At 50.0% G+C, this 21,339-nt stretch overlaps 1 protein-coding gene across 5 annotated transcripts; it reads left to right on the forward strand.

Moving 5' to 3' along the window:
- The first annotated feature begins 1,215 nt into the window (after window positions 1-1,215).
- On the forward strand, window positions 1,216-18,706 carry LOC116945079 (myocilin). 5 transcript variants are annotated; one of them, XM_076068794.1, is made up of 4 exons: window positions 1,216-2,208; window positions 7,123-7,299; window positions 9,979-10,182; window positions 14,671-18,706. In XM_076068794.1, exons 1-4 carry the CDS (start codon window positions 1,398-1,400, stop codon window positions 15,252-15,254), a joined length of 1,776 nt encoding a protein of 591 aa, XP_075924909.1. In that variant the 5' UTR covers window positions 1,216-1,397; the 3' UTR covers window positions 15,255-18,706. The 5 variants fall into 5 exon arrangements, with proteins under 5 accessions (XP_075924909.1, XP_075924911.1, XP_075924910.1 ...); XM_076068796.1 differs by having other exon boundaries at window positions 1,216-2,160; XM_076068795.1 differs by having other exon boundaries at window positions 9,985-10,182; window positions 14,671-18,705.
- The last annotated feature ends 2,633 nt before the right edge of the window (window positions 18,707-21,339 follow it).

Genomic DNA, 21,339 nt, shown 5'->3' on the forward strand with positions numbered 1-21,339 from the left:
ATGTGTGTGCACGATCGCAAGTCGTCCTACGCGCTCTCGGGTTTTTTGGATGATCTCCTGAATATTTTGCTCAACACATTTTGTTCCATGTCGCCGGGGGTTTCACCACCCCCCCCCCCCCACCACCTTTTTCTCACAGTGGATCAACTCCAAAGAGCAACATAAGCGTGAGGCTGGAGTGGCTGACGGACGGCGCTAACGCGTGAACGGAGAACGTTGTCTCGCGGGGGTCTGTACTCGTGCGGAGGTGAGATCGAATTTGCTTCTCGCCTCTGATAGGAGTGGTGGGGAGGGGGGGGGTTTCTGTGGAAGGCTGAGACGAGTTCAAAGTAAATTTGACTTAAAACTTTCGTGACTGCAGGAATGCATATTCTTTAGTTCTTTCGGCAAAGTCACGTAGATAGAAAAATAATATTAAAGTCACGTAATAGGGAAACAATAAAATAATAAAAATATAAAACAATACAATTTATCACGACGTTTCGACTGCAACACAAGCAATCATCATCAGGTGTGAAAACCACAGCAAGAACATTTTCTTGCTGTGGTCGTCGAATCCCTGCAGTCACGAAAGCTTTAAATAAAAATAATAATAAAGTGAATACAAAAAAATAATTTAAAAAAATTAAAAAACACGACGTTTCGATCGCAACACAAGCGGTCGTCTGTTTTTACTGTTTTTATTTTATTATTATATATTTTTTTTTATTCACTTAGTTATTTTTTTCTTCTATCTACGTGACTTTACCGAAAGAACCAAAGCATATGAGTTAAAGTAATGTTATCTGTAAAGTAATATTGGGTTGGGGGTGGGGGGGGTGCAAACCTCCCCCTCCCCCCTCCACCTTTCGTGATGCCCCCATCAGCAAGGGAGATGTCCCCATCACATTCATACACTGGAGGGCAACGATCCGCATATGTAGAAGAGAGAGAGAAAAAAAAACCCCGATTAAATAAATAAGTGAAGCAAACCCGCTGCCAGACTTTGTGCCAACATTTGAAACATTCAAGGCCTTCTTCTTTGGCTTCGTCTCCATTTCATTATTTATTTAAATACCCGTTTCATTTTTTATTTCATTATTTATTGCTATCCAATGCCTGGGGGGGAATTCGAAATAAAAAGTGGACTTCGTCGTCCGTCGCCAGAGGAGCTCTTTAAATATGGAGAGGGGGAGGGAGGGGGATGGGGGTGGGGGGGGGACTCTCAGAAGCGCTGCAGAACATCAACCTCATCCGTACCAGCAGGAGCACAGACGACATCTGCTCAAGTTACGCACTCACACAGACACACACACACATAGCCCACGTGGACGCACGTACGCACGTACACACACACACATTGCATACTGAAGTTAATGACATTTGACCGGAACCACGCTTGACCCGAGCAAGCAGTGATGGGTGTCCCCCACCACCACCACCACGACCCGCTGCACTTTGCGGTGTTTCTCATCATGACGATCGTCGCCACTGTGCCGGTCCCTTGCTGCTGCCAAACAGAGGGCCTAGCCGCCGCCACCTCCGCCACGCCGTCCGCGAACGCGCCCGACGCGGCACGCTGCGTCTACTCGTTCGCGGTGGCCAGCGCGCCAGACGTGCGCTGCGCCGCGACTCCCGACTCGGCGGAGCTCGCGGGCATCCTGAGGCGCCTCTCACGCCTGGAGGCGGCGGTGATCGGCCGAGTCCGTCCCGACGACGACGGGAGCCACGGGGAGAGGGACAGGGAGAGGGACAGGGACAGGGAGAGGGACAGGGACAGGGAGAGGGACAGCGAGAGGGACAGGGAGAGGGACAGGGAGAGGGACAGGGACAGGGAGAGGGACAGCGAGAGGGACGCCAGGGGAGAGCGGCGAGAGTTCCAGAGGGAAAGTTTGCAGAACGACAGGGACAGGATGCAGAGGGACAGGGACGTGATGCAGAACCAGATGGAGCGAATGCAGAGGGACAAGGAGAGCTTGCAGAAGGACAGGGACCGGCTGCATGCGGACAAGCTGCAGCTGGCGAGGGAGAACGCCGAGCTGGAGAAGAGGGTGGTGGTGCTGACTGCAGAAGCGGCGCTGCTGAGAGCCAAGTCCGATATCAGACACGGCCCTGACACCCACGTGACTCCAGGTGAGGAGCCCCACGCTCCCTCGCGGCTCCACCCCCACGTGACTCCAGGTGATGGGCCCCACGCTCCCTCGCGGCTCCACCCTCACGTGACTCCAGGTGATGGGCTCCACGCTCCCACGTCGCTTTCACCCCCCCCGTGGCTCCGGGTCCTCTCACCACTTCACCGCGCCACCCATCCGGGGTTCGTCGCATTCTGCGCACGTTGAACTTGATTTGAATCCACACTCTTTGGTTCTTTCGGTAAAGTCACGCAGGTCGAGAAATTAATAGATCACGACGTTTCGATCGCCACGCAAGCAATCGTCATCAGGTGAGACAACCACAGCAGGAAAACTGCTTCAGCAGTTGATCTATTGTTTTTCGAACCTGCGTGACTTTACCGAAAGAACCAAAGAGTACGTTGAACTTCTTTCGCACCGTACGCATCCAACCGTGCTGATCCGAGCTTTACATTACCGCGTACCTAACACGCGCACGTGTCGCGAGTAGACTGCAGCGGGCTTATTACGCTTTTTATTAGCCGTAGCGTCGGGCTCCAGGAGAGGCGAACTCCTCGGTTCACCGATGACGGTCACTGTACGTGTGTGTGTCTGTGTGTGTGTGTGTCTGTGTGTCCGTGTGTGTGTGTGTGTGGGGAGCGGTAGTGTAGCGGTTCGCGCGCTGCGCTATGAACCTGGCGACCCGGGTTCGATTCCCGCTCACGGCCAACACCAGTGACGATTATCTGAACCGGTCCTGGGCATCCCCTAGGTTAAGTCAGCCTGAAATTAGTACCTGGTGCGGTGTGTAAACATCGCCACTGGGGAGATAACGGCGGTCTGGCGTGGTGCTGGCCACCCACCTCCTCGTGTACCGTTCCGGCCTTCATAGGTGCTCGCTAACAGCACTTGCCCCTACAGTCTGTTAAGGCTATACGGGGAATCTTTGTCTTTGCCTTTTGTGTGTGAGTGTTCTGCATTAGACTTGTAGACCTCGATCTCGGGATGACGCTGAGCCACAAATCAACCTCCGAGGCCTCGTTAATGTTTTTGGATTGTTATGTTTTAAAGAGGATGCCATCAACGATATTTGTGCCAAATGTCAGATCACTTGGCCCTTCTAAAGCATTATTATAATGTACAAGTACAGAACTTTATAGCCCTTCTAGAACTTTATTTGAATTTGCAGCGCGAGTATAATGTACTCGAATTGTAAATGTTGTGGGCTTTACTCTCCAACACACCGGTGTGCTGTACAAGTAACGAAATGACACGTTTTGTTTACGTAACAACCCTTACTATACTCTTTGGTTCTATTCGGTAAAGTCACGTAGGTAAAAAATAAAACAACAAAAATCACGACGTTTCGGCCACAACACAAGCGGCCTTCATCAGGTGAAGGGATCAGGCTGTCTCGAGGACAGCGCTGGAGTGGAACACAGCCACGCTCAGACCGCGACCTTTAAGCTGTGTGCGAGGAAACAAGGTGCCTTGACAAAGGAATTAGCGTCGGGTGGTGGCGGGTTTAATGACACATTCATATTTAGGCGATGTAACCCAAGAAAAAAGAAAGTCATTATGGATAATACGCGACTCACTCTAAAAAATAAAAAAGGGCAAATTGACTTGGGATAGAGAACATCTTTCGACGTGATGATGGCAGGTGGACGAGATCGATTGTGGAATTGCAGCCAAAGTCAGAAAGTTACAGCAACAAACAATGCCAAAAAAACCCCGATAGGCGTGCAAAGTATCGGAAATGTAAGTCAATCGCTAAAAATAAATAAACCAAAATGTAACAATTTTTTTTATATATATTGCCAGGTAAAGCTCACCGACCTATTAGTTATTTTCCAGAAGCGACGTGGTCATAAATAATAGCTAACCGACGTGGATCATTCTTGATTTGAAGCTTTCGTGACTGCAGGAATCCATACTCTTTGGTTTTATTCGGTAAAGTCACGTAGGTAAAACAAATTAAAATAAAATTAAAGAAACAATTAAAACACGACGTTTCGGAGGCAACGCAAGCTTCCGTCTTCAGGTGGGACCAGTCACAGCAAAATCGCTGCACCAAGTAAAGTCCCGGAGTTAGAAATCCAATTCAATAAAACAAATAGCTTGTGCTGCGATCGAAACGTCGTGATGATGTTTTATTTGATTCCTAACTACGTGACTTTACCGAAAGAACCCAAAGAGTATGACGTGGATAATTGATCACGTGGGAGTGTATAGCAGCCAAATCATCCAAACGCGTGATTGACACACGGAGACTTTCGCGACCAAACATTACGATTCATGAGCGAGTTTTGGGTCGGATCGCCGTGTGAATCAAACGTTGCCTCGTACAACCCCCCTCCTCCACCCGGCACAGACAGTTCATAAAGTTGTCACATGGTGAACGAACGTTGCCAATGTGTCACCGTCCTGCCTCAGCACCACCGATGCGCTGGAGAGCAATGTAAACAATCGAACAAATGTTGTCACCGATGGCTGATGATTATTTTCTACTTGCCTATAGCCCGTCCAAGGACGGGTGTACTGCAGTAAATCTGAAACTTGCAAGCGAAAAGCAGATCGTGACGTGATATTCATTGCATCCATTCGTGTGCAATTTGTAAGGCCGCGGTGACACAGACCTGTTTCAATTTAAGGTTATATAATCCCTTGTTCATCATGACGTCGTTATTACTTTTATGTCTCAATAGCGTTACGGAGATCGCGTGACGTGAGGGTTCTGCCTTTGTAGTGAGGGTTGTCAGTTGACGCTGAGGAGGGGGGAGGAGGCGCCTCGCCCCCCCCCCCATGTGGAGTGACGTCACCCGCTCATGATTATTAATGAGGGGGGCTGCTCAACGTGGAGTGACGTCACGCGCGGGACACACACACATTCTTGGCTCATTATATTAGTAATATATACTTTAAACTTCTCGTGAAAAAAGAGACTCCAAGTCTCAACGCATTCTCACCTGGTCAACAGACGTCACAACTGGTCCATTGTGACGTCTCTCCGTACGTACGGTGAGTCGGAGAGTCACGGTAATTTGGCGCGCCACGGTGGCTATGAAACGTTAACTACATCGCCTGGTCTGCAGGAGATCGTGGCCTCGATCCTGACCCCGACACCTGCTGTATATTTGGAGTTTGCGTGTCTCTCAGCCCCGCGGTCGCGTGGATTTTTGCCCGGGTCCTCCGGGTTTTCCCTCCACATTTCGAATAAACGTCACGCGTTTACAGTATTTTTTGTTTGCCATAAATGTCCACGTGATAAGCCACTTCGTTGAGTTTTCATTTGTGGCCAGGTCGCTTCTGAAAAACAACTATACAGCTCAGTGGGGCTTACCTGGTAAAAAAAAAACCAGTTTAGTTTTTAGTTAAATTTTAATCTAATTTACTTCGGCTGCCCGCGTCATCATCAACTTTGTGCAGCTTTTGGCCACGCGTCCTCTTATGCCTCGGAAATAATAATGATGAAAAAAATTATAATAAAAAAACAATTATACGACACACGTGTGTGAATCCACCCGTTTTTGTTCGCCAAATAGCATTGTGATATATAACGACTTATTGTTGGTAGCTTAGCTGATTGGAGAATATATAGTCTATTGAGAACATTGAGGTAGTTTATATTTTTGTTTTTTATTGGTTTACTATATGGTATTCATTATATAGTGTAGTGTATACCCAGTTACTGTTAATAGCTCAGCTTATTGAAGAATATATTGAGTACATTTATTATATTGATGTAATTTAGACTTAGGTTTTTTCACATCGGTTTACTATATGATAGTCGAGTTGTTGCAGCCCCTTTGGCGTCCATGTACTAGGTGCCTCTGTGGATATGTAGGCTTTGACTTTAACATAGCTATTTCTATGACCAGTCACAAGCTAATCCCTCAGTTATTGCAATGCTAAATTCTCCTGTTTGATTTGTACTAGGTGCCTCTGTGGATGTGTAGGCTTTGACTTTAACATAGCTATTTCTATGACCAGTCACAAGCTAATCACTCAGTTATTTCAATGCTAAATTCTCCTGTTTGATTTGTACTAGGTGCCTCTGTGGATGTGTAAGCTTTGACTTTAACATAGCTATTTCTACGACCTGTCACAAGCTAATCACTCAGCTATTTCAATGCGAAATTCTCCTGTTTGATATGTAAACCCCTTTGTCAAAGTGCCTCACTTCTCTAAACCAGCTTAAAAGACGCTACGAATCTTAACAACGTTCATTGAAGCTCTGTCGTCCCGACAGGTCTGTTCCTTTCACCTGAAGAAGGCCACTTGTGTTGTGGCCGAAACGTCGTGAGAATTTTATTGTGTTATTTAATTTAATTAATGTATTAGTTTATTCTCATTACACGTGTGTGCTTTACTGCTGCTGCTAAAGATGATGATTCTGCTGCTGTTGATTCTGCTGATGGGAAAAACTGCTACTTCTGCTGATACCATTGCTACTAACCGCCAGGGATGATGATGATGATGCTATTGATGATGATGGTGGTGATGAACATGACGCCGTGGTTTATGCGTCTGTCGCCGCTGTCCTTGAGGCTGCTGATGATGTCAATGATGTTGATGATGCTGATGATGCCAACACCACTGCAACTGCTACTGTCGCTGCTCAGATTGATTCCGCTGCCTCTGCTGCTGTTGATGACGATGATACTGCTACTTTTACTGCTGCTGATGCTGCTGCTGCTGCTGCTGCAAAAAACACTTGGCAGGATCCTTCTGGAAAAAAAAAAGAATGAGGAAACTGAGTGAGGCTTTCTTGGATAAACAAGCGAGGTAATATTGATGATGGAGTCAGGGCCGCCAAATGGAGGAGCGGGTCCCCGGGGCAAATCCCACTGTGTGGGCCTGCCGACGCCTTCATAACTAAAGCGGCAGTATTACCTCCGACACGTGACATCCCGCCTCCCCCTCCCCAAAAGCGCGGGGCCCATGGCGATCGCCCGGATTCGCTATTGAATCGCTCGGAGGCTGAACAATCCTAACACCCCGATCATCCCATCCCCGCCCACCCGTGCAGTGCTGCAGAGGATGAGTTACGATGAGGTGCGCGCGGGCCACTTGAAGGTGCAGCCGTTTGGAGCCCATGCCACTGGAGCCAGCGAGTCCTGGGTCTGGGCTGCGGAGCCCACGGCGGTGACCGCTTTCATTCAGCAGGGCGCCCAGGACCGGCAGAGCGGCCAGATGGAGAACTTGGGTAGCGACGCTCGTTTACATTTGTAAAAAAAACGTTCCTCGCGGCGTTCGGTGATGTTGCAGGTAGTAACACTGAGTGTGTGTGCTCTCCAGTTGTCTGGGTGATAAGTGGGCTAAATGTTGCCCAATTCCTGGCCGGCTGGCTCAAAAAACATAAAGTTATGAAATGAAATCAACCTAAGCCCATATTGTATCAATCACTCCTGTTGCGAACCTCTTCCTGGGTAAAAACGCGTTTTTTTAAAACTAATTGCACGACTACTAAATATGTATTTAAGTAACATATTATCGATCATTCGGATAACGCGAGAATGGTTGAAAAACCTCACCTCTGTTACCACGTGTGCGACTGGGCGGGAGGTTATGGGTGAGGCTTAGTGACGTCATAGGCATAATCGGGCGTGGCTTTTAGGGGGTTTCCCGCCTTCGGAAGGCAGAGCGTTGGGGCGACTCCAATATTTTAAAGGGGCCAAAATAAAGAAGCGGACAAAACTCCTCTTTTGCATATTTCTTATCCATCCGCATAAAAAAGCATAGTCTTCACACATCCCTTCAGCCACAAAAGCCCTTCTGGCAATGTCTAATTTCAAGCAGCTGCACAATTATTTTTGAGTGTGATATTACACGCGGCCGGAGTACAATGGACGGACAGAGCGAGTGTACTCGATCGCAGTACGAGTCGACTAATTGGGTTGATTTTCTGAAGAATTGCAGCTCGAATTAAAAGGCGAGCAGCAGTCAATAATAATGATTGCACCCAGAGTGCAACGCGGTTTTTTTTTCCCCAACCTTCATTCCCCGTGACCCACCACCAAATCATGACCTACCTCCGTTCAAATCTTGACTTAAAGCTTTCGTGACTGCAAGGAATTCATATTCTTTGGGTCTTTCGGTAAAGTCACGTAGATAGGAAAAAAATAACAATAAACTAATAAAAATGGAAAATAAAGCAAATAAAAAAAATTATACAAATATCACGACGTTTCGATCGCAATACAAGCTAATCGTGATCAGGAGAAAAAATACGATTGCTTGTGTTGCGATCGAAACGTCGTGGTATTTTTCAAATTTTTCATTCACTTTATTTGTATTATTTTATTGTTATTATTATTTTTTCTTCTTCTATCTACGCGACTTTACCGAAAGACCCAAAGACTATACCTCCGTTCAACATTGCATACTCCAAATTGAGTCGTTACGCGCTGCACGCGCCCGATGATGACTGCTCCAAGCATTAGCTCCAAGCAGGGCTGCCACCTTCTCGACTGTAGCACCATACCCCGATCTAATGCCCAAGTCAGCCGAGGTCAGGGGGTCATCAACCTGCAACTCTGGAGTCGCATGCGGCACTTTAAGGACTGCTTCGTGATGTTATTCACCGCAGTTGCACTGGGGCTCTTGAAATATTGAACTTTGAGGTTTTTTTTTTTACGATTTCGAAAAATTGTCTTTCGCTTCTTGTTATTTTGGCTTGGCAACCAAAATAACAAGAAGCGTGAGAAAAGGCATGCTTGGGATCACGGTGAAGGAATCGAAAGATGAACGCGTGCCCTGGAAAACACGCGCACGTCCGCGCACTTTTGGTTATGAATTAGGGGTCGCTCGAAGCGATGACGGTCGGCGGGTGAGGATAACCCCTTGAGTGGCAGCCAAGGGGGAGGGCAACGCAGGGGGCCGAGAGAGACGACAACCGCGTAGAGGTCAGGGGTCGCCAACCACATTAATGATCGGAGCCATTTCTTTCGAATTCTGAAAAACAATTACTAACATGTTCAAGAGCCGCAACGCAAGTGAATACGAGACGGTTGTTCCGAAATGAATAACGTCGTGAAGCAGCAGTCCTTAAAGAGCCGCTCGCAGCTTCGGAGGTGGAGCCTTGAGGCCAATTCGTGCGTAGGTGCTGAGCGGAAGTTCGCATCGCGGGACCGTGAAGATGAAAATTAAACTAAACTATGTATCTTACCAGGTAGGGCCCACTGAGTTATGTAGCTTTTTTTAGAAGCGACCTGGCCACAAATGCTAGCTCAACGAAGTGGCTTATCACGTGGCAACTTATTGCAGCCAAATACCCTAACCGCATGTTGATTCTAAACGTGCAGAGAAAAACCGGGGGGCCCGGATAAAAATCTACACGACCACTGGGAGAGAGAGACACGCAAACTCCAAATATACAACAGGCGTCAGGGTCGGAATCAATCCCACGGTCTCCTGCATACCTGGCGATGTAGTTAACATCTCCTAGCCACCGTGATGATGATGAGAGAGACACGCAAACTCCAAATATACAGCAAGCGTCAGGGTCGGGGTCAAACCCACGGCCTACTGCATACCTGGCGAGGTAGTTAACATTTCCTAGTCACCGTGATGATGATGATAGAGAGATACGCAGACTCAATATACAGCAGGCGTCAGGGTCGGGAACAAACCCAAGGCCTCCTGCATACCTGGCGATGTAGTTACCATCTCCTAGCCACCGTGATGATGATGAGAGAGAGACACGCAAACTCCAAATATACAGCAGGCGTCAGGGTCGGGGTCAAACCCACGGCCTGCTGCATACCTGGCGAGGTAGTTAACATCTAGCCACCGTGATGGACGGCCTCAAACCCGTGGGCAGCGGGGTCCTTCACGAAGCAGTGGATTGATTGACCTTGGCTGTCTGCCGATGCCCCACGCTGAGCGGCAGGGTGCGGCGTGGTGGTCGGAGTGAGCGAGCCGGAGACGCGGCGCACTGCGGAGAGCCTCGACGGGAAGTACGGCGCGTGGATGCGCGACCCGAGGCCCGTGGAGCCGTTCAAGCCGGGGCTCGTGTGGGCCCTCTTCACGGTGGGCTCCAACGTGCGTCAGCTGTTCGAGTACGAGGACGACGAGGGCTTCCGCAAAGGTGAGTCCCCCGGCAGGGGTCAAACAAGGGGGAGGTCGAAGTGAGTGATTTCTCGGAACCGGTGGGGTGATAAACACATTGTGGGAAGCGTCGTGGACATTCCACATTGCTTCGTTGGGGGGTCAGTCTCTCCATAGGGCAACCACCGTTGACTTCCGCGACAAAGTGGTACCTATTGTATCGACCCTGGAGGGATGATGGGCTGAGTCCCCTCCCCCCCACACACAACGCGATCTGAACTCGCAACATTCCGAGTGAGGAGTCGCTCCCTCTACCGCTGAACCACGCCATCAGGCGCGTGGGTGGCATTGTGAATTTTACGTCGCATGCGTTTTCACCGCATTCGCCGATGTGTGAATTGTAACAATCGAAAGGCTTAAAAAACAACAACAACAACAACAACCTGTTGCGCACCACGGGAAGCGGAATAGAGTCAAGGATCTACTTACTACTGGTAATGCCCGGAGACAAACAAATGAAAGTGAACCTCCTTCTGAAAGGATGCCGGGATGGGAGTCCCCAAGATGGACATAGAGGACGCGGCTCTAGATGAGCAGCAGCAGGGAGAGAAGGATGGAGGCCGTAAAGGCACGCACGACCGCCTTTGTCTCCCCAGTGCTGATGTTTACACACCGCACTCAGCACTCATTTCAGTGCGTGTCGACCTAGGGGAGGCCCTGGATCGTTCTTCAAATGTTCGCCGCTGTTGTTGCCATTGTTGGTCGCGAGCGGGTGGCCGGGTCGGTAGTGCGGTGCGCCAGACGCTGCACCACCGCTGCCCGGTGTCGAGGATGAGCGCACGTGTTTAACTCTCTTGTGACAGGGTGATTGACGAGCGCGTTTACAACAGTCGCCAGCTGTACGCATGCACAGGTTGCCAATGGTAGCCGGTAAAATAAAGCTTACTGGGTGGCCACGGCCGCCTTTGTTTCACCACGCCTTATGTGGCTAATTGCCGACTAACTTAACTTAACGTGGCCGGTAAACAATTGTGTTAACCCGGACTGAATTTGGCCACATCTGTTGTTGTTGTTGCTGGGCATTTCAATTTTTAAAGTCATGGTTGCTGAGTACGACTGTGTCCAAAGGCGTAAAAACGCCAAGCGGCCAGCAACGGGCAGCACTATTGAGGGTGTAAGAGACGAGCGGATACAGCTCTTGGAATGAAAGAGGTGGTTGTTGTTGTTGCTGTAAGAGCTTGGGAAGACGTAGACGCTGGGAAGGAATTCCAAAATGAAGCAATGCGAGGGCAGAAGCAGCAAAGAAGAGTTGGTGTGACGTGCAGTGTGGTGAGTGAGTGAGTTGGTGTGACGTGCAGTGTGGTGGGTGAGTGAGTTGGTGTGACCTGCAGTGTGGTGAGTGAGTTGGTGTGACGTGCAGTGTGGTGAGTGAGTGAGTTGGTGTGACGTGCAGTGTGGTGAGTGAGTGAGTTGGTGTGACGTGCAGTGTGGTGAGTGAGTGAGTGAGTTGGTGTGACGTGCAGTGTGGTGAGTGAGTGAGTTGGTGTGACGTGCAGTGTGGTGAGTGAGTGAGTTGGTGTGACGTGCAGTGTGGTGAGTGAGTTGGTGTGACGTGCAGTGTGGTGAGTGAGTTGGTGTGACGTGCAGTGTGGTGAGTGAGTTGGTGTGACGTGCAGTGTGGTGAGTGAGTTGGTGTGACGTGCAGTGTGGTGAGTGAGTTGGTGTGACGTGCAGTGTGGTGAGTGAGTGAGTTGGTGTGACGTGCAGTGTGGTGAGTGAGTGAGTGAGTTGGTGTGACGTGCAGTGTGGTGAGTGAGTTGGTGTGACGTGCAGTGTGGTGAGCTGTTGTGACCTGCAGTGTGGTGAGTGAGTGAGTTGGTGTGACGTGCGGTGTGGTGAGTGAGTTGGTATGACCTGCAGTGTGGTGAGTGAGTGAGTTGGTGTGACGTGCAGTATGGTGAGTGAGTGGGTTGGTGTGACGTGCAGTGTGGTGAGTGAGTTGGTGTGACGTGCAGTGTGGTGAGTGAGTGAGTTGGTGTGACCTGCAGTGTGGTGAGTGAGTTGGTGTGACGTGCAGTGTGGTGAGTGAGTGAGTTGGTGTGACGTGCAGTGTGGTGAGTGAGTGAGTGAGTTGGTGTGACGTGCAGTGTGGTGAGTGAGTGAGTTGGTGTGACGTGCAGTGTGGTGAGTGAGTTGGTGTGACGTGCAGTGTGGTGAGCTGTTGTGACCTGCAGTGTGGTGAGTTAGTGAGTTGGTGTGACCTGCAGTGTGGTGAGTGAGTGAGTTGGTGTGACGTGCAGTATGGTGAGTGAGTGGGTTGGTGTGACGTGCAGTGTGGTGAGTGAGTTGGTATGACGTGCAGTGTGGTGAGTGAGTGAGTTGGTGTGACCTGCAGTGTGGTGAGTGAGTTGGTGTGACGTGCAGTGTGGTGAGTGAGTGAGTTGGTGTGACGTGCAGTGTGGTGAGTGAGTGAGTGAGTTGGTGTGACGTGCAGTGTGGTGAGTGAGTGAGTTGGTGTGACGTGCAGTGTGGTGAGTGAGTTGGTGTGACGTGCAGTGTGGTGAGCTGTTGTGACCTGCAGTGTGGTGAGTTAGTGAGTTGGTGTGACCTGCAGTGTGGTGAGTGAGTGAGTTGGTGTGACGTGCGGTGTGGTGAGTGAGTTGGTATGACCTGCAGTGTGGTGAGTGAGTGAGTTGGTGTGACATGCAGTGTGGTGAGTGAGTTGGTGTGATGTGCAGTGTGGTGAGTGAGTGAGTTGGTGTGACGTGCAGTATGGTGAGTGAGTGGGTTGGTGTGACGTGCAGTGTGGTGAGTGAGTTGGTGTGACGTGCAGTGTGGTGGGTGAGTGAGTTAGTGTGACCTGCAGTGTGGTGAGTGAGTTGGTGTGACGTGCAGTGTGGTGAGTGAGTGAGTTGGTGTGACGTGCAGTGTGGTGAGTGAGTGAGTGAGTTGGTGTGACGTGCAGTGTGGTGAGTTAGTGAGTTGGTGTGACGTGCAGTGTGGTGAGTGAGTTGGTGTGACGTGCAGTGTGGTGAGTTAGTGAGTTGGTGTGACGTGCAGTGTGGTGAGTGAGTGAGTTGGTGTGACCTGCAGTGTGGTGAGTGAGTGAGTTGGTGTGACCTGCAGTGTGGTGAGTTAGTGAGTTGGTGTGACCTGCAGTGTGGTGAGTTAGTCAGTTGGTGTGACGTGCAGTGTGGTGAGTGAGTGAGTTGGTGTGACCTGCAGTGTGGTGAGTGAGTGAGTTGGTGTGACCTGCAGTGTGGTGAGTTAGTGAGTTGGTGTGACCTGCAGTGTGGTGAGTTAGTCAGTTGGTGTGACGTGCAGTGTGGTGAGTGAGTGAGTTGGTGTGACCTGCAGTGTGGTGAGTGAGTGAGTTGGTGTGACCTGCAGTGTGGTGAGTTAGTGAGTTGGTGTGACCTGCAGTGTGGTGAGTTAGTCAGTTGGTGTGACGTGCAGTGTGGTGAGTGAGTGAGTTGGTGTGACCTGCAGTGTGGTGAGTGAGTGAGTTGGTGTGACCTGCAGTGTGGTGAGTTAGTGAGTTGGTGTGACCTGCAGTGTGGTGAGTTAGTCAGTTGGTGTGACGTGCAGTGTGGTGAGTGAGTGAGTTGGTGTGACCTGCAGTGTGGTGGTTAAACGCCGTGTGGACGAGACGACACAGTTGTCATTTAAGTAATGCGCTAACCGGGTGTTTACTTTCTGCCCAGTTGTGTCTGGGTCGCGTCTTTGACCATTGAACAGAATAATTTTCACCCGGCTTACCCAGAGCCCGTTTAACCCGCAGGCTCATAAGGCCTTAGGGCCCTCATCTTCTGTAGGCCCTCTGTTCCATGTTGAAGTAACAGCCGAGAGAGGGCGGTAGTACGGAATTGTGATTTTTTTTGTCTTTTGAATGACGATGACCTACACACAGTAAGCTAAATATAAGAAAACAAACTGTTTTGTTTTTTTGAAGAAATTAGTGTAGTGAGTGATATTTTGAATATCAATATTTGAAACTGTCCCACGTGCCATTCACACGGTTATTTTTGCCTCCGATTTCTCTTTACTGCATTGCTGAAACGTCATAGCATCCACGTCGCTTTCGTCACTTTGGTGACCCAGTGCAGTAACTATTATAAATGAGGTTTCTGTATATCCCCCGGTCACTTGGGTTCCCAACCTGGTTAAACAAAACCAATTTGAGCTTGTCCCAGAAGACTAAACTAAAGCTGAGCTTAAAAAAAAAGTTGTACAAGGTAATGCCCACTGACCTATACAGCTCTTTTTCAGTAGCGACCTGGCCACAAATGATAGCTCAAAGTAGTGGCCTATCATATGAAAATGTATAGCAGCCAAATACTCTAAGCGCATATTTCTAAATATGGAGGGAAAACCCAGAGGAGAAATCCACGCGACCACGGGAAGACACGCAAACTCTAAAATACAGCAGGCGTCACGGTCGGGGTCGAACCAACGACCTCCTGCATACCAGGCGAGGGAGTTAACATCTCGCATTCTCCTCCCACTCACCCACCCACCTCCCGTGCAGGTTACCCGCGCAAGGTGTACGCTCTGCCTTACGCCGTAGCAAGCACGGGCGCCGTGGTGCTGTCCAACTGCCTCTACTACCAGCGGAGGAACTCGCGCCGCCTGCTGCGCTACGACATGACCGCGGAGGCGGTGCTGGCCGAACGCGACCTGGAAGGCGCCGGCTACCACGGCCACTACCCCTACTCGTGGGGCGGCTACACGGACATCGACCTGGCCGTGGACGAGGAGGGCCTCTGGGCCGTCTACAGCACGGCGGCGGACCGCGGCGAAATCGTGCTGGCGAGCCTCGACCCGCAGTCGCTGAAGGTGACGAGGCGCTTCGAGGTGCGCGGCGTTCGCAAGAGCTCCGTGGCCAACGCGTTCGTGGCGTGCGGCCGCCTCTACACGCTGAGCAGCTACGCGCAGCGGCGCGCGGCGCTCAACCGCGTGTTCGACACCCGCACGGGGTCGCTTGCCTCCATCGCCGTGCCGTTCACCAACCGCTACCAGTACCTGGCCATGCTGGCGTACAACCCGAGTGAGCGCCGCCTCTACGCCTGGGACAACTACAACATGGTCACGTACAACGTGACGTTCGCCTGACGTTCGCCCGCCGTCATCGTCGCATTTTTTGCGGGCGCGTGCTAGGGTTGCCGCGATATGTGTAGATGCAAAAGAAAAAAAAATAATGCCATGATGTACGACACTCGTTCCAAGGGCTGTCCTCGTTGTCGTGGAAGAGTAGGCCAAATACCACTCTGGCGAAGGAAGGGGTCTAGAGTTGCCTCGAGTGGAGGCGCTTCTGCTGGCGAGCAACTGGCAACGCTGCGCCTGTGACGATGCCCTAATCAATGTTGACGACGCAATGATCATCGCGATATAATCAGTGGGGCTTCTGGTGCTCGGTGTCACTTCGCTATCTGTGACGCTTATAACGGACGCATAATGTTCTTTTCGTTCGGTCGCTACGTTGATCGATCGTTCAATTGACGACGGCGGTTATGACGTCATGTAATTGCCATTCCGTTAAAGGGTCGTGGATAAAACATTTTTTTAGCAAAGCACCAAATTAATAGCTGAATATTAATTCACAACATGAACTACTTCGACGGTTCAGAGATACTTCCGCAAAATAAATCAAACGTTTAATCCAAAAAATATTTTACGATAATCACGATTTTCACCAACAATATCCCTTAAAACGGACGGCACGATTTCCGCGGACTTTGCATCGTACGGACACGTCGTAGAATCGCCATATCGCGGACGACCCTGGTTGACCCGCACTGAGACGTGCCTCTTTGGGACAAATTCGCGTTCGTAGGCTACGTGGACGAGGCCTACGAGGCTCGCAAGGAATCGCGGGGTTCCTAGAGCCAGGTTGCCTCCTTGGGCAAGCTGCCAAACGGCTTTCATTTCGTAAACAGCTCTCTGTCGTCTCAGCTCCGTCGGCGATGTCTTCCGCTCCGCTTTTTGTTGCATCGTTACGCGCGTGACGCGCGCTGAACTTCCTTCACACCGCACGTAGCCGACCGTGCCAATCGGAGGATGCGGGGGGAAGGAAAACGAAGTGGACACGAAAATCAGTTCGAAGGAAATGATTATTCCATCGAGATGATTTAAAAGTGCACAGCTCCAAGTGGCTTCTTAATATCGGAAGGAAGAGCGTTTCAGACGGCCGCAGAACCGCATCGGAAAGCGCGCGATGCAAGTGACCACCGTCTTTGTTCGGTGGCTAGCCAAAAGCCGCTGTTGTGAGGATGACCGAAGTTCACGTGATGCTTTATGCTACTCGACGAGACCCAGTAGCATCAACCTTATCTGCTGTTCTCGGATTTAATACGGTTGGCTAGGTACGGTGTGAAAGAAGTTCTACGTACAATCTCCACCCAAAAAAACCCCATTGTTTTTGCTCTGAAAGGCGTCTGGCCGGCGTGCAAGAGTAGGCCAAATACACCCGAAGGCTTTTTACTCGGGGCCCCTCTAGTGGAGAGACCCTTCCCGCTAGCAGTGAGGGTGAGCGTGGCATTTCAGGGCGGCACCATTAATCTTTACAAGGCCCATTTCAGTCACAAGAAAGAGAAGACGACCACAAAAAACGCCTCCTAAAATCCCGAAACCCAATTTTGCCACGAAACCCAATTTTAGCCACGAAAATTGAGTTTGGCTCACCTGGCCGAAATCCAACAGGGTAACGGGAAATGAACTGCGCCGCCGAGATGTGAATCGAGTTTCGTGGCCGCTTTGATAATCATCTACAGCACAGACAAAGACGCTGTCGGTGGCTCCCGCAGTGGGAGTTGTCCAGTTTACGAGACTCACATCGAGCACCAAGGTTGTCGGACCCAAAGCCAACATTTCTGCTCGCCCAGCTAAGTACAACTGCAGTCCTGGCCGACTCATCAATGGTCAGTTTTTTCAATTTGCTGCGTTTCCCCAGACGATTCGAGCACCGTACAAATCTATTATAATGTTAAGTGAATATTCATGCATTTCAGATGGGCTTTATTTAGGTCAGGAGTTGCATTTAATGTTCATTTTGTTCTCAGATACCCTTTCCCCAGATCGCTCTAACACTATAGCCACCGCTGCGCGATATATCACGCAGCAATACCGCATTCTCTCGATTATTTGCGCACTGAGTACACCCGCACTTCAGAGCAAACATCTTCGGTATGATTTTACATATCCGGTAAATGTGTGTGCCTGTGTCTGACCGACAAATAGCGACAGAATAGCGGCTAGCGCGCTGCGCTACGAACCCGGCGAGCCCGAGTTCGATTCCCGCTCACGGTCAACACCAGTGAACCGGTCCTGGGCCTCCTCTAGGTCGACTCAGCCTCAAATGAGTACCCGGTACGATGTGCAAAAAAACTTTAAAAAACATTGCCACCAAGGAGACAAAGGCGGCCGGGCATGGCGCTTGACGCTCAACCCCATCGTGTGCCGTGCCGCACGACCTTCAGAGGTGCTCGCAAACAGCACTTGCCCCAACAGTCTGCCAAAGGCTATACGGGCAGTCTTTGTCTGACCGAGCACATATTTGGAGTGCGTCTGACTTTGTGGAACGTCTTATAATCAGGAGAATACGGTCATACGCTCGAAGTGTGATTTCTACATTTGCGTTATGCACGGTCGTGAGTCAGCGGCGGTGATAATTTAGACAGACCGTGTTGTTGTTTTTTTAAATTCTAGTCACGACAACCTGACGTGGGATTTTAGTTGAGCTTTTAGTCGCTGCGTTTCCAAAATAGCTTTTTTTTGGGTTAGATCGCGTAAATATATAAATGTGTCGTTAAAACCCGCCACCACCCGACACAGCCAACTAGTAAGGGCTGTCACATAAACATAACGTACCAATTCGTCACTAGTACAGCACACCGGTTGTGTGTTGGAGAGACAAGGCACAACATTTACAATCTGAGTACGACGTTTCGCCAGTAATTACAACTAGCTTCATCAGGCGACAGCCAGATTTGTGTAGTCTTACTGTTTCGTTCCTTATATAGAGGCGTTGATGTGTTGACCACGCAGCTGCGCTCTTGCACAATGTGTGTGGGGGTGGGGATATTTACGCGATGTCACCCAAAAAACCTCTATTATAGATGATATTTGGTCGCGAAAGCCTCCTACGCGTTAATTAAACTCGCTGGATTTCGTTTCGTCATTCCCCTTGGCATCGTTGATTAAAACAGTCAATTAGGTGGGTCCACTGTTAGTTCTTTAATGTTGTTGTGAGGGGCGTAAAATAGTGAACCCGGTAAAAATTACGACTATAATGAGCCAAGAATGTCTGTTTGTGTGTAACGCCCGTGACGTCACTCCACATGCCGCACCCCCCCGTCATTAATATTCATGAGCGCGTGACGTCACTCCACATGCCGCACCCACCCCCCCCGTCATTAATATTCATGAGCGGGTGGATTTTTACACTCACGTAGAAGATCGAGCGGAAATATTTTTTTCCGCAAATTCGCTTTAAGTTTGACGTTTCTTTCTTGAAAGTGAATCTAATAAATAATTTTACGCAGCAAACAAAGTGTATTTGGTGTCTTTATTGATTTATTCAGCACTTGAGGCAAAAGGTAAGTCGAATATATATATACTTCTATATTTTGGTAAAATAGACATTTCTCGGTGACTTTCCAGATTTTGTATCGACCGAAAGCAGAAGAGAATAAAGTATGAGAGCAGTGAATTTGAACAAATTGAGGGTCAGTTATATACAGTGCTACAGTGACATGAAGTGGTTTTATGACGTAGTTTTGTGCAAGTGTTGTGGGTTCACGGAGAGCTGAGACGACTCGTAGAGGCAACGCGTTTATTCCAATAAACGCTAACAGCAACAGTCACAGCCTTCACCAGGGCAACGACCCTTTTCACCCACTGCCTGGGGAGGTACGGTCTCCGAACTAGCGTGCCCTAACACGGGGCTACGGCTCTAAGTCCTCCAGCTACGAGTGACCTAGGACAGGCTACACTGACCCGACCCAGCCAAGGTAGGGTCCCGACCACTGGCCCACTCGGACCCAGCCCTTACAAGGACGTCGGGCCGGGGGTTCCCAGGGTCTCACCACTGGCCCACAGAGTCCCGGCCCTTACAAGGACAGCGGGGCTAGGGGTCCCATGGTCTTAGGCTAGCTGGTCTTCTGCCTTCGGTCTTGAATGGCCCCGGACCCTTCCAGAGGTCCGGCTTTTATACACCTCCCCGGTGTGTGAGCCTCTGGCCACGCCTCCCTTCCAGAGAATTCCAGGGAGGGGTCTCGGGGGATCCTAGGACACCCCGCAGCCCCCTCCTGCTTTGGGGCTGGGGAATGTAGCGACCCCCATGCCGGTGCAAGGTACTGCCCCTGATGGGCCCTGTCTGCTACTGCAGGTAAGTGCACGCAGCCCATTTACAGCGCTCCACAAGAATCACTGTCATTAATACAGTGCTACAGTGCACTACAGTGAAGTGTTTTATGACTTCATTTTGTGCCAGATTCACTGCTATTAATACAGTGCTACAGCGAAATGCAGTGAAGTGTTTGATGACATACTTTCGTGCAAGATTCCCTGCCATTAAATTTACACAAGATACAATTATACTCTGGACAATTGTTTTCGACAATATTACAGCTTCCGTCCGAGGACTGGCAAACAAGCTAGTATATATATTCTTGGTTCTTTCGGTAACGTCACGTAGAAGGGAAACAATATATGTGTTTATTTTTAAATACACGGTTACGCATCTCGCCGTGCCTTCTAAAAATGTGACCACATTGCCTTGGTCTGCATACTTATTTCTCGACGAGTTCGTTTCGTCTCGTCGCAGTCGGACGTACTGGAGTCTCCCGTGGGTTTGCCCGGTGAACATTGACGCTGTTTGGGACGACGTTGGTCCAGTTGGTTGGGGCCGCGCGTGGAGGTTGGAGCAGCGTCGGGCGTGTTGTCTTGCCAGTGGCAGTCCTTTTCGTCATTTCGTGATTTTCATTCCGCCGTAGTCCTCATTCGCGGATTCACAAACGGACAATCGCCACTACTACACTCACCACTGCATTCACCACTACACACCTGTCAACCCCCTTATCAGTGCCCTACCTTATTACAGAACAATTCAGACATTATTGGCCACCCCGTGCCCCTTATAAATCTCAACGTTCACCCTACAAAAGTCCCATCACAAGGGAGAAACACAAATAGACTAAAATACATGTTCTTGCCCGTATTGAAACGGCTATATGCCGTATGGACCTGAAAACTCAATTATGGAGCTGAACACTCAATTTCCCTACACAAGAATACGGGGTAAACCGTGTATGGGTTGACAGGTATGTATTTTTTTTCTTCCCAGAACGCTTCGAGGCTGACTTGAGGAATCGAGGCTGTCGGCGTAAGGCATTGCCATTTGGGTATTCGAGGTACGCCAATCCACAATAATCGTATGATACTCGCGAGACGGATGTGGGTGGGTGCCAAGATAATTCCTGAAAACGGCGTTATGGACTATTCCTGCTGAAATGAGGCACTAAAGCCATCATTAAAATCAAATAAAAAACCCCCCACAAACACTGACAATTGATCACATCTCACGCCTCCTGCACGTACTCTGCTCATTATAATTACATGTATCATAATTATCGTCATCATTAGTACTCTTAGTTGATTGCAGCCTGCTCGCACTCTCCTTCGGGTTTATTTCTCCCGATGTACAGAGGGTGTTGGAATGTTGAGAGTTGTCATTGGCACGTGGGGACTTGTCCCAGGAATAACCCACAGCCGCCATCGGAGAGAGACGCACGCTTCTCGCGAGTGTGAATCCACAGTTGTGTTGCCCCCGTGTCTGTGTGGAACTCGGACAGGTTACAGGGGGTGGGGGGGGGGACTACACGGGCTAGAGAAGAGATGGCCTGACGTGGTGCAGGAGGGTGTGTAGCCGATTGGACTTGCTGATGAGCGGTACCAGCGGTGTCAAGATCGGCCTCTGCGGAGGAGGCTCGTGAAGGACGCTGCTGGGCAGTTGGAGGCAGTCCGCCCTCCATCAACAACTGGACGGTAAGAAGAGGGACGCTCACAAGCAATGATCGGAGCGCGGGGCGGAAAAAAAAACGTCGAGCATTTGGCATCGTGGGGAGCGCAGTCGGTGCATCTGCCGGTCATCTCAAGCCAGTCAACCCATGACACCTGGGTCTGTTCCACGGCCTTCGGC

This window comes from Petromyzon marinus, chromosome 22 (assembly GCF_048934315.1).
Source record: "Petromyzon marinus isolate PM22_M1 ecotype Great Lakes invasive population chromosome 22, UKy_Petmar_22M1.pri1.0, whole genome shotgun sequence".
In the NCBI taxonomy this organism is placed as follows: Eukaryota; Metazoa; Chordata; class Hyperoartia; order Petromyzontiformes; family Petromyzontidae; genus Petromyzon; species Petromyzon marinus.